Raw genomic sequence first — 13,485 nt, 5'->3', positions numbered from 1 at the left:
GGAGAATATTTAAGTGTAAAAGTGTTTAAGTGTTTAAAAGTCATTAGGTTGAAAACCATCAGATTAATACTGTAGATTGAATAAATTAGAGAAAACTCTGAAATCAGAGAGAACTCCTCTATTTGATTAATGCAATGCAATTTGACGCATGTACAATAGAGGGCGCTATTACTTTCTCCCACATGTGCAACTTCTGATAACTAAACTCCTGACTGATATTTATCAGCTTTTATTGGCTTCAGAAAGGATTTAAGACAAATACATAATCTCCAGATCTTCAATTTGTTCATTGTCACTGAATTGTGTCTGAATTAGTGTTTTCAAGCTCTACACTTGTGTTTTGTGTTTATAATGGACAAACACTCCTGAATGATCTCATCGGATAATTACTAACATTGTGTTACTGTGAATCGTGATTGTGCAATGCTGAAATGCTGCTTAAACCCGAGAAGAAAGGTTCTTAGCCATATAACAAGTTGACAATGACTCCTGCTAGTTTTGTCTCTTTTTGAAATATACAGTTAATTTAAGTTGATTAAAAGTCCAGCATGGTGCTCTGATAGGGATTTCCACTTGCTGCAGATTTCTTACATTTTTATTTTAATCTGTATCTTTAATCTATAAATTAAACACACACTAAATGTGGCGTGGGAATTAGATCACAGGGGGTCTTCCATATTTCATAAGCTGCTTGTTGTGTTACATAAATTCGAGGTAATCACTACAGAATGCATTATTTACTGGGAAAAGCATGACAAGGCCAATTCATAACTGGGAATTGATTTCCCTAAAGAGGGTCCTTGTTCAAGCCAAGCATTCAGAGCACGTATTGTAGTGGTTAGCATAATTGAGTTTTTATCTGGCTCTAAAAAAACAGTAATCACAAGACCTGATCAGCAAATTTGCCAGCGCTCAATTTATCAAACGCGCCACATAAAAGTCTGTAACTCCAAACAATCGGCCTGACGGGCTTTTACGAGCACATTATAATGTCAATCAATGAACTACCGCTGTAGTAAATATTGAAGTTTGGGGGCTTTGAACAAGCAAATAAGAATAATAATATTACTCAAAGATAACGTGTATAAATTCAGTCTAAAAGGTTTCGAGAGGAAGGATGTTTGAATTAAATGAACTTTACGATGATCATAAATTCTGTTCGAAAGCAAGCAGCATGGCAGAAAAGGAAATCTCTGTAAGACGTGATTGATGTCATGCTGAATCACTCATCACATTGCATCATTACTTGTGGTTTACTTCAGATGTTTACAGGATGAATATATATCTCAGTAACGTTTTACTCCAGGTGAATGACTTTATTTATAGCTGTATGTGAACTAATGCAAATATCCAGAGCCTTGACTTTAAAAGAATTGAGCTTAAATAGAGGTAAAATAATGCTAAAATGCATGTGTATCTGGATGTGACTTTGAGGCGGGTTCTCAGTACAGTGCACATAAACACAATGAAGGCAGTGAACAGTTCTGGTCGAGTATATCAAGCCCAACAAACAGTTTCATTAATTGATGAGACTATTATTTAATTACCTGCCCAAAGCCTGTCAATCTGCATAGAAGCCGGACAAAGGGGAGCTTGTGTCTGGTGACTCAGAGGTTAACTGTGGCAGTGAGTTGTGCCTCAGTATTGACCGCTGGCTAATTATACTTAAGTGGTGACTGGCAGAGGTAAATGGCAGTAACAGATTATCTGTTTTAAGGAGAGGCATTCTTAAAATCAATAAGAGTCCATTTGTGAAAATAGAGCAATTTGGATAAAAATACGTCTGGTTTCTGGCTCCATTGATATCGCAAAACAGCACGGCTCCTGCAGCTGTCTCTGGCTGTAAGTAACTCTTAAGAAATGTGGAAATAAAAATGAAGGAGCAATAATAATAATAATGTCAAGAAGTGCATCTTCCTGAACCATAGTGTACATGGTACACAGACTAACCACAAAATTAGGAAAAAAATATCTTGTGGGGACATTTTATAAATTTACTTGCCATGAATTAGACTTTTTAGAGTGATACATTACTAAAAATCAATACACAGCTTTTACACTATGCTAAAACATTTCCCTATTAAGAGGTGTGGTGTCCATGACTATTACATTCTCCTGCCTTAACACTCATCATATCTCAACTCAACTGAACACCTATAGTAATAGTGATAGGTGGAGTAGAGAGTGTAGCAACCAAGCTTTATTATCTTTATTCTATTATTATGTGATATTATCAAGATCACTATTATTAATTGTAAATAAAATGCAAAATACATAACTCCTTTTTTAAATTGATAAGTTTGATGCTATTCAGTTTTGTGTCACATGTAGTAGTGTTGACATGTTTTCTGATCCTCTAGGAAATACTGTAATTGCTGAATATATTTTATGTACACCCGTCATGAGCAGATGTCAGACCCAACAGAGCAGCAATGCCTGGGGAAGTGACCTCTCTACGCCCTGAGACATAAAGACTCAGAACTGCCATAAAGGGACAGGCATTTGTAAATGGGGTCTGCTTCCAATGTACTTTTATTGCACTTTTTTCTAATATTTTAAGAAGGTTCCAATTAGGGATCTTCCTCAATTCTCTGGAAAAAAAAAAAATCATTTAACAGCTTTTTTTCTAATCTGTCCAGCACTGAGCTAATACCTAGCCAATTTACTTTGCAGTCAATCAGTTGGATTTACTTCTGCTGCCCCAAACCTACAACTATGGTCTATGATTTTTTTTCTCTTCAACTAACTAATTGGATTTTACTGTATTTACAATTTTGTCTAAATCATTGTACACCAACTTCTCTAATTTGCAATAAGAAGGCAAATTCATAAATGTTTATTTCCACCTAAATAAAACGGGCCCAAGAAGAACACTTGGATTTAACACAGCTTATAGACCTTAATGCAGGAGTTCTTTAATAGACGTCTTTTACATCCTCTTAAGGTTCTCCTGATGTCTATAATCCAATCAGGGAAGAGTGCACATTTACCCAGAAGGATTCAGGGGGTCGTGAGGGGGATCGTTTTTGTTGGAGTCTGATCATCATTCTTCCAGCATGTCCTGCACTGCCATTTTTTACAGCATCATGATCACCCAGTTCCGTCCTTTCAGAGACCAGTGTTCAAAAAAAAAAAGTCAAAGACCAGTGCTCCAGTTTTCTCAAAATCTTTATTAAACACATTTTTGTTCTCATGAATTAAAAATTCTGAACTCTTCCAGTCTTTCTTTATAACATGATTATGATTAAGGGTGCTAAGTCAAAGGTTAAAGGCCAATGTCCTCAGGAAGGCACTACTGCACACCCTTCTTTCAATTTAGAACATCCAGATGGGTCCTGGCTTTCTAACAGGATATAACATTCATCAACAAAGTCTGAGCTGTCCTAGCAGGATTCCAATGCCTTTTATAGTCAATCATTTATAGAGTACACTCTGCAAATAGCATACAAGCACATGACCATGGCTGTTTTTTAATGCCCTGGTCATCAGAAACGATTTCCTCAAAACCAAACTATGATCCAGACACTTCAGTATTGATAATAAATATTTCAAAGACATTGAACCCTCAAACCCTCTTTAATTTTCAGTTATTTTTTAGGGTTTTTCAATTTGATTAGGGTAAATTTTTATATTGTTTAAATGCATATAAATATATTTATGCAGTCTGTACACATTTCTGTTGGTTGCTTCCAAATAAATAGTCCTGAGTTTGGTGCTCATTTCTACTCACTTTGGTGTACTGTCATGAAGCTCTCAATTATAGAATCTTCCTAAATGACATAAAATATTATAATAAATTACTTGAAGTTTGTAGTCTGCTTTGCTTAATTAATCATTAATTAAAAATTAAAGCTTAATTTTTTTATTATTTAATTAGTGCAATAGACTTTGTGTGCAATGTGGTATCAGATTTTGTTATGAGAACATTTTTAGATGTATGCACTAGTCGGGTGCTTTAATGCATCCCTGATTTGGATAAGGATTAAAACTGTTGCTTTACAAACAATGATGATTCTAATGGACAAAAGCCAACACACTCCCTATGTACAAGTCTGCAGAATCAGCATGGGGCTGTCAGGTTCCCTAGCCAAGGCCTTGTTTCAGCAAGCTGGCCCTTTTCTGACCCAGCAGCTTCATACTCAGCTGCTATCTCTTTTATGATTACCCCATTTCTGCTTTCTGCTGCCAGTGCTCCCTGCCAGATCTCTTTAATATCCATCGTGCTGACTTTTGCTGCAATAATGCTGTGTCTCACAATTTCTTCTGGTCGTTATCGAACCGCCAAGAAGCAGAATGGCATTTTCCATGGAGGAATAGGAGATCGATACCCAACAGCAAATTAAGTAATAGCGTTTTTGTGTCTGTGCATATTACAGGTTGGTTAACAGCATGGCTCCACTTCGATGGACGCTCAAATCGATCTGAGCGCAAAGCCTGCATGTTTCTGTGACAATATAATCAGGTCTGAAATGAGTTCATCATTCAGAAAGTGTGAGCCGACAATACGAATCACATCCATGGATGTTCAGTCCATCAAAACCATTTAACAATTTTTGTCTCTTTAGCTGAATAAAACACCATAACCCATGATGATCTTTTTTTCCCTAGCGGTTTTTTTTTTTTGCTCTAGGGTTCATTCTGAGTTTCAGTTTCTTACCAAATGTGTTTGGTGAAAGCTCTGTGCAGGAACTCAAGTTCTATTCAACCTAAAAAATTTTGGTTAAAATTACATTTTTTGTCTTCCTATCTTTAAAAGCAAGAACAAACTGAGGACAATAGAAGAGCAATTGTTTATTGCAGATATCCCTAAGAACTGGAGGGCAGGGGCCAAAGGTGGCCAACAATACACAACAAAAACGCCATTTGGAAAATCTTTTAAAACTTACAGTCATGTTTTCATTTATTTACTTATTAAATATCAAATCATACATTTGATGGCAACCATAAGACCATGACAAATTAATTTTAATATAATGTTTAATATAAAGAAACATAATTTTCTGGCCCACAGCCTTGAATCAAGTTCGATTTTTGGCCCTTGATAGGAAAAGGTTTGGGCACCTCTGGTTTATTGTGATTTTAAATTGATTAAATGACATAACTGCACTTTAAGCAGATCTAGAATGTACATTTACTGAAGAAATCTTAAGTGGTGCTTGAAGATGCAAATTATTACCTCACACACATATAATCTCATCATCCCACATATATTAGTAGCTTTGTTTTTAAAACAAGTATATCTCCAGTATTTACTTCAGTCGATATTTTATTTTTTATTTAATTTTTTTTTGCTATAACATGACAATGTTTATTCCTTTCTAGTATTTAGCTAATAACTAGCCAATTAAAGCCATTCAGTATACTCAGGTCGAAAAAAGAGCACACAAATGTAAATCAAAAACCGTAGCTCTTCCAAAAACAGTTAATGTTTATAAAATTGACGGGTTTGATATGTTTACATGGTTATAAATATTTTATGTGATGAGGATATGCTAGCGCGGTTAGCTCTGTGAGCTCAATGAAACTCTGAGAGGGAAAAAAGGAAAACCGTTAGGAATATGGAGCAGCACGCGCTCGATTTCAAATGAAATTCGAATTGAAAATGACGCTCGCGTGAGGATGGTGCGCGCGCTCACAGCCAAAAGACCCCCCCCCCTTCGCGCCCTTTTCCCAACCATCTAAAGTGCAGCAGTGCGCCGCTTACTCCACAATCCCCGGAGTGCCTCTGACCGCCCAATAGTGACCAACTCTCGAGGTGAGCGCCCCGGAGAGCCTTTGATAGCCCCGAAGTGACCGCCCCGGAGAGCTTCTGACAGCGCTGGAGTGAGCGCCCCGGAGTCCCCACTAACAGCCCTGGAGTGGGCACCCCGGAGTGCCTCCTAATAGCCCCCGAGGTGCCTCTGCCCGCCCCGGAGTGAGCGCCCCAGAGTGCACCCCCATTTAGCCCCGGAGAGCTTCTGACCGCCGCGGAGTGCCTGCCGGAGAGCCCTTCCGCGCTCGTCTCTGCAGCAGACGGTAAAACGGAGAGGATGCGCGCGAGGTCCACGGCGCTCGGGATCCTTTACGGATGGACGGTTTGGGTCGCGAGCTGCCGCGGTGCGCGCGTGGTGAGCGGTGAGTTCTTCAACATTAAATATCTCAATATACTTTATTACCTTCATCCACAGACTCACCTTCTGTATCAGTTCCACACCGGAGACCAACCTGCTGGAGATATAATCAGGACATAGTAACTCATCAACTATTCATTATTACTATTACTGAAGTTATTATTATTATTATTATTATTATTATTATTATTATTATTATTATTATTATTATTATTATTATTATTGGTAGTAGTAGAAAGTAGTAATATATTTGCATAATGATATTATTAGTAATATATATTTAATTTAAGACCCTTAAAATACACACACTTTTTGAAAAAAAATAAAATAAAAAAATTATATATATATATACACACACACAGTCTATAGTGATAAAAAATTATGCATATGCAAAGTAGTATTCATTATTCATATACCTTAAACATTAAAATTTTTTATTTAGTTTTTCGTCATTTGAATCACAGGTTTATTTTGTATAGTGAACATGGCATTTTGTGAAAAGGACAAAATGCTCTGATTTTCCCCCCAAAATGATCTAAATAAATCCACACAAGCGTGGGAGTGTTAATAATCTCAATGCTTGAAACCTACAATGAATCCATTAAGATGAATTTTATGAAGCAGACATGTGGGTGTTTGGAAGGTGAAGAGCAAAAACATGTGAATACTATGAATCCAGAACAATGTAAGAATAATTTAATAATACTATGAGTGAGATTTATGGATGATGGATGCAGTTTAGCTTACAGACTATATTTTTACTAAAAGAAATTTATCATGGGAATTTTTTTTGCCCAGGTAGCTTCAGTCCATTACTGGCTTCAAAGTGATGATAGTGCAGATCTGGACCAGGCAATTATTGAAAGTACTTCCCGGGCAGTGAGCTAATGTTCTTATTAGACTTTTAGGAGTGTATGGATTAATCACTGTTATCTTTCTCTTCCGTGAGCACAGCACCATGATCAGCATTTTACAATGGTTTGTGATTTTTTTTTTTCCAAATATGGCTTCTCTGGCATTCCCAAAAGTTTTGGAAACACTAAATTAATTTGTTCACCCAGGAGTAGTACGAAAAACCCCTGCTTTTTAATGAGAGAAGATCGCAGTTTGCAGTTCCTGCTTGTATTTTGAATATATTTTCCTGTTTTTGACTTCAATATGTCCAAAACAGCAGAGTAATAACATATTCATATTCATAATTAATAAATAAGACAGCAAAAATTACAGATCTTTTTTTTGTTTGTTGTTGAAACAGATTTTATTATATATTCATTGTCTTTACTTTTGTCAATTATTTTGCTGTTGCCTCCTCATGGGTTAATTTTCTCACTAGTTTTTTTATTCTGGGCCCAATAAAAAGATAACTGTCATCAATACTTCTGGATAACGATGAGTTATAATTAAACATCTGAGCCCTCAGTCACCTGAACCCCATGCCTTACACGCGTGAACAAAACTTTATTGAAATTGTTATTGTTTGTTATGAAGTTATTGCATCTGACTGAGTTACAAACGGAAGGGATGAAAAATAAGCACTAAATATTTGCCAAGAAAAGGTTTTATCTTCACCTCATGGCACATTATTACCTAGTGTCTGTGCATGTATCTGTGTGTGTGTGTGTGTGTGTGTGTGTGGAAGGTACACATCAGCCAAAGAAGATTTGATAAGAGATGCTTTTATAATTCCGATTGAAACATTAGTTGCTTCAAATTTATTTTTAGGTCAGACTGTGTGTCATGGTGGCCCTGAAACGCCGTGCTATAAAATCGCATACTTCAGCGATGTTTCGAGCCGCGTGGCCTTCTGGGAAGCTCAGCAAGTGTGTGAGGTGGACGGAGGCTCGCTCCTGAGCGTGGAGAACGTCGCTGAACAACACCACATCGAACAGCTTCTACAAAATCTCAGCAGGACCAGTTCAGGTCCTGGTATCGCCGATGGAGATTTCTGGATTGGTCTGACTCGTGTGGATGGTAGGAGTCCAGAGGAATACGCCAGCTACAGTTCCTGTCCAGATCTCTACCGATGGACAGATGGGAGTGTATCACAATTCAGGTGTGTGGATTAGATGTTCTTCACCTACTGTGTGCCAGTGTTATAATGAGCATAATTGAGTATCATTTCATATCAAGCTTTCGTTTGATAGGAACTGGTATTTTGACGAGCCATCCTGTGGAGGTGAGGCGTGTGTGGTGATGTATCATCAGCCCACAGCTCAGGCTGGTTTAGGGGGACCATACCTTTATCAGTGGAACGACGACAGGTGCAACATGAAGCACAATTTCATCTGCAAGTACGAGCCAGGTATAGCAGCCCTATACGTGACAACGCCTCTTTCCAACGTCTTTTTCCATACAAACACTGAGTTGGTGCAGTGTGGTGCTGACAGCCACATTCGGCTTCTCCTCCATTCATCTACCTCAAAAGATCATCTGGACTTTCTAACAGACAGTAAATAATTTCAGTGCAACCGATTGTTTGTTTCTGTTCATTATGCACAGTTTTTCACTGAAATCTTTGGCTTTGGTTTTTGATGGAAAAACTCCTTTTAAATGTAGCTTCATTTTCACTTTTATACGCCGAAGTAGCTTTGGATTAATAATCTTCATTTGAGTTTTTTTACCCAAAAACTAGGATGGATGAACAGCACTGTGGTTTAAATGTTGTTAATACAGAGAGCCACTTGGTGAAGGAGCACGGAGACAGACCTGTGAGTCACGATGCAGGTAAGCCGAGGTTAAATCTTTGCTCATGTGACTTCACGTGTACGTAGATATATATTTACACCAGGTTGTGCTGGCTGATCTTTCACCAGAACGAGAAAAAGAGACGAAAACTCCCGATGTGTATGAGGAGGAACGCTTTTACGTCACCGTGGCAGGACACACAAGTAATGTCCTGTATTAGCGATAAACATTGACGTTCAAATAACCTGGTCTCAGATTCATATCAGAGAATATGACTATTATTTTTGTAGGTATGCTGCTGATTTACGTGATCATCCCGACCATTCCTCTACTCCTGCTCATCCTCGTGGCCTCGGGGACCTGCTGCTTTCAGATGCTAAGCAAGAGGTGATTACACATAACCTTTTTAAAATCCAAAAAGCACAGATTGGCAGTAATCACACTCTCAAAGTAATATCCACAAAACACAGCACATCTGGACAAGCAGTAATGCAGCAACATGATGCTAAGCACACATGCATGTGCCACTACCCGATCAATCAGCCTTCTGAACCCCCCCCCAGGAAGTTCCTCTTGGTATATAGACTGATTTAAACATTTTCACAAAGACGTTAAGTACACGATCCAATTATTTTCACATTTTACACAACTGTACATAACTTGTATTATGTGATTTTTTTCCAGAGAATTTATTATTTAGACAATATTTTTAAGTGATTTTATTTGATGTTTTTCACTTTATTTCTCCATGATAATTTCTCCATACATATATATGTGTATTTTTATTCCCCCTCCACATTTAGGGAGCATGTTTATTATTACCCATATGATTTCAGGTGTATGCTTCAGAGCATGCCATGCTGAAATAATTTAAGTGAATGTATTGATTTAGACATTTCTGGATTCACGCAACCTGAATCCACTTTTCTCCCTCTTATTAGTGTACAAAGCGCAGTTCATGAATCGCCTCAAACCCCAACAGCCTCATGCTTTGCACAATATTAGAGTTTTATTTATGTCATTCATTATATTTATTAACCAGCGACTCCCAGGAAACTATGTGTTTTTAACAGGTTTCCAATCACTCAGCGAGCCTGAATCAGTGCAGTAAAAGGCTTTCTGGAGTGTGTTCAACCCCTCAGGGTAAAGACCTACAGCTACAAAGCAGATGTGAGCCTTCTGTTTTACGATCCCTGTCACTCTGGAGGCTCAGAAATAATAATCTGAGGCTATTAAAATGACAGCTGGATTTATTTCTCTGATTTAATTTAAAAACAATTTCTACTAAACTGAAATGTATGAACAGAGATCAGCCATAACATTATAATTATTTAGAGGTAACACACTCTCACAACCTTCTGATCAGAAGTCCAACATCTTAACCATTGGCCTACCCCTTCCCTTGGCTTGAACTAGGAGATCCAAACCTGTTCCAGCTTGACAGTGCCACTGTGCACAAAGCCAGCTCAATGAGGATCTGCTTTACATGGGTTAGAGAGAAAGCCTAGAAAGAGTTGTCTGCTATAACGCTCTATCTTCAACCCAACTCAACACCTTTGGGGTGAATTAAAATGCTGATTGAACCCCTCTTAACCCTCTCTGGTCTTGTGGGTGTGCTGTGTCATGGCTTGTCCTGCTCGCTACCTAACAAACTGGTATATATGAAGAATAAATGTGCTGTAATTTAATTCGATTTGTCTATTTGTATAGCGGTTTTAACAATGGTCTCAAAGTAGCTTTACACAGATAATATAGTAAGAAATAATCAATAAGATTATTTTTTATAATTGTAAGTTTGTCCCTAATGAGCCAGCCGGTGGCGACTGTGGCAAAGAAAAACTCTCTGAGATGACATAAGGAAGAAACCTTTGAGAGGAACCAGACTCAAGAGGGAACCCAGATGAGGATGGGTTCCCTCTTGAGTCTGGTTCCACTCGAGGTTTCTTCCTTATGCCATCTTAACATCATTTAGATGATGTTATGGTGTGCAGTGATGGTGATCAAAAGCAAAGTGTAGTCCTGAGTCAGTGTAGCAGACTGTAGTGTGCTCCAATGTGCATATGAGAAATTAAAGGCTGTTTGTTTTGTTATTACATACACATGAATGATTGTCATTCTGGAAACCTTACAGCAACTTAGTCACAAATGTAAAAAGACTAATACTAGGTATTTGTTCTAGATATGTGTTATATATTTACTCTTCTATTCTCTCCACTTTGGACAGAAAACCACGGACGAAGACGAGTGTGGACCACTCGACACTCTGGATTTCCAAGACGCCAAAATCCGACAGCGCAAATGAAGTGTAAAAGAAAACCCCTTCCTTGGTTTACGCGAAATACTACGTCATCTATGTACCTGTACTGCACCATCTTCGAAAGAAAACCTCAGTGTTAGCGTCGTGGTACACTTGACTCCTGTGATAAATTTCTATGACGGCTTTTGCTGCTGAAAAGAATCTCACCAATTATTTCATTAATCTAGGTTTCCTCTGGAGCTAACAAGCCAAATCCGTAATCATGCCTTCATTCCCGCGTATCCGTTCTCATCCTGCTCTCCATTTCCTTCCCTCCCTCGGAGAGAGCCATCAGAAAGTGCAGTCATTTGCAGAAGGAAATCTTTAGCTAATTGGCAGCAAACACAGACAGCAATTAAATTACTGTAATTAAGACGAGTGAAAGCCGTTACAGGATCCATGTAAAGAGATTAGCATAAAGTGGCGGCTAAAACAAAATAGAGTCGTGCCAGTTCAAGAATTTCATCTGCGCCCGAAAAAAATTAGAGATTTAAACAGCTTATATATTAACATTTATTCTTTTTTATTTCATTTTCAAGTCCCAGATCAACTATAAATATCAACTCCCAAGTCTGGCATTTTGAATTGTATGGTTTCAATATGAAACAATACGAATGAATGAAATGAGACAAGTTTGCTGTTACAGGAAAATAACCATGATTAGATAAAATGAAAAAAAAAAATCATTATTTTCAATAACAGCATGTCCCAAAGGTTTTCGCTCCACAGCAGTTTGCCAGCGATGTCAACTTTTTACATTTATTTAAAAAAAACAGTAGGTTGTATACTATTTATCCACTTATTGTTACATTTACCGTTTGAGTTATCACACGTTAGCTACACGTAACATTATAGCAGCTATAAACATCTTTTCCTCAGCATTCTCTCTGTGCAGCCAGATAACTGAAAAGCGTAAACTATTCATTATCATCAAGCTTTTTTTCCTGTGATGGAAATCTGACTGACTGTGGAGCTTGTTATTGCCAATAACAAACACCAGTGGCACGTGTACATTTTCAAAGAGTCAGCACTTTATGCTGTGCCTTCTAGCAATGTCTTTGTCTGCTAGTTTTCATTTGCTAGATTAGCATGGAGTCAAAGATAAGGTTTGCAAAAAGCTTCGAGGGAAAAGTACCATCAGGTTTGTAATTATTAGGGATGAATCTTAAAGATTTCCCTGAGAAAAGCTGCACCCGCTTTGCATCCCAAAGGGAAAGGAATGATTTGTGAAGTTTATGCAGTCACCAGTGATTCACACTTCATAGAAACATTCCATGTTTCTCTCCATAAAACAACAGCGATAGCCGAATTAATTGATTCCCTGAGGCTTTAAAAAACACACTGGTGTTAGAACGAGTCTGTCATCATCCCCTTGAGCTTTTCAGCCATTAGCGTATTGTTCATGCGACAGACTGTGAGTCACCTTCAGAAAGCTTTAGCAGACATGGATATTTTTATATGATGTGTTTGAAGTTCTGACCTCCTGCTCATTCTTATATACACAGTTTGTGGCAATGAGTGTTGTACAGTATAGTGTGGATTCAATTCATTGCCCATACAGCACATACTGTACCTATAGAACCGTATCTGTGTGTAAAGTACAGGTCAGTGGCTCTGTTGTATGTGTGCGTCATCATTCAGAGGTTTTTGTTCTCATGTCTTTTCTGAGCTGCAGTCACGGGTACAAATGTTCAATAAAGAGATGATTGTGACGAAGTTCAGGTGTGGATCTTATTGTGGGTTCAATTTTACATGAATGAATCATGTTGATTGTTGAGTTTTTGCCTTTGACATACAGTACCGTGGAGAAATCTGGGAGCTTCTATATATATAGTAAGAGCATATGTAACTAGTGTCATCTGTGCTGTGTTTGTTGGTTTAACCAAGAGATGGATCTCAACTGGTATAAAAGATAAAAAAAAAAAAAAGATTTTCTTACAATGTGATTCAACCAATTTACATTTCTCTCAACTATTCCTACTCCGTGCAGAGAGAGACGGCTGAGAAAAATTAAGTGAAAACATGAAAATAATGAGATAATAAATGAGATTTTTGTTGGGAGTGACGACGGACAGGAGTAGAAATGAGTTTATTTCAGCACATGTAGGGACAGCACATGTAGGATAGCACAAGGTGAGGGAGGTGAGATTGAGATGGTTTGGACATGTGCAGAGGAGGGACATGGGGTATATCAGTAGAAGAATGCTGAAGATGGAGCCACCAGGAAGGAGGAAAAGAGGAAGACCAAGGAGGATGTTTATGGATGTGGTGAAGGAAGGCATTTGAAAGAGGCAGATGTAGAGGACAGGGGGTGTATGGAGACGGGTGATCCACTGTGGCGCCCCCTAATGGGTGAAGCCGAAAGAAGAAGAGAACATGATTATCGACAAAATA

The 13,485-nt window shown here is 38.1% G+C and overlaps 1 protein-coding gene across 1 annotated transcript; it reads left to right on the top strand.

Moving 5' to 3' along the window:
• Positions 1-5,893: 5,893 nt before the first annotated feature.
• Positions 5,894-12,807, top strand: chodl (chondrolectin). The gene is made up of 7 exons (XM_083529344.1): positions 5,894-6,114; positions 7,833-8,163; positions 8,255-8,412; positions 8,784-8,834; positions 8,924-8,998; positions 9,086-9,182; positions 11,020-12,807. Exons 1-7 carry the CDS (start codon positions 6,030-6,032, stop codon positions 11,102-11,104), a joined length of 882 nt encoding a protein of 293 aa, XP_083385470.1. The 5' UTR covers positions 5,894-6,029; the 3' UTR covers positions 11,105-12,807.
• Positions 12,808-13,485: the final 678 nt, after the last annotated feature.

The sequence above is a fragment of the Silurus aristotelis genome (genome assembly GCF_946808225.1).
Source record: "Silurus aristotelis genome assembly, chromosome: 25".
In the NCBI taxonomy this organism is placed as follows: Eukaryota; Metazoa; Chordata; class Actinopteri; order Siluriformes; family Siluridae; genus Silurus; species Silurus aristotelis.
This window is presented reverse-complemented; position numbering and strand designations above follow the sequence as displayed.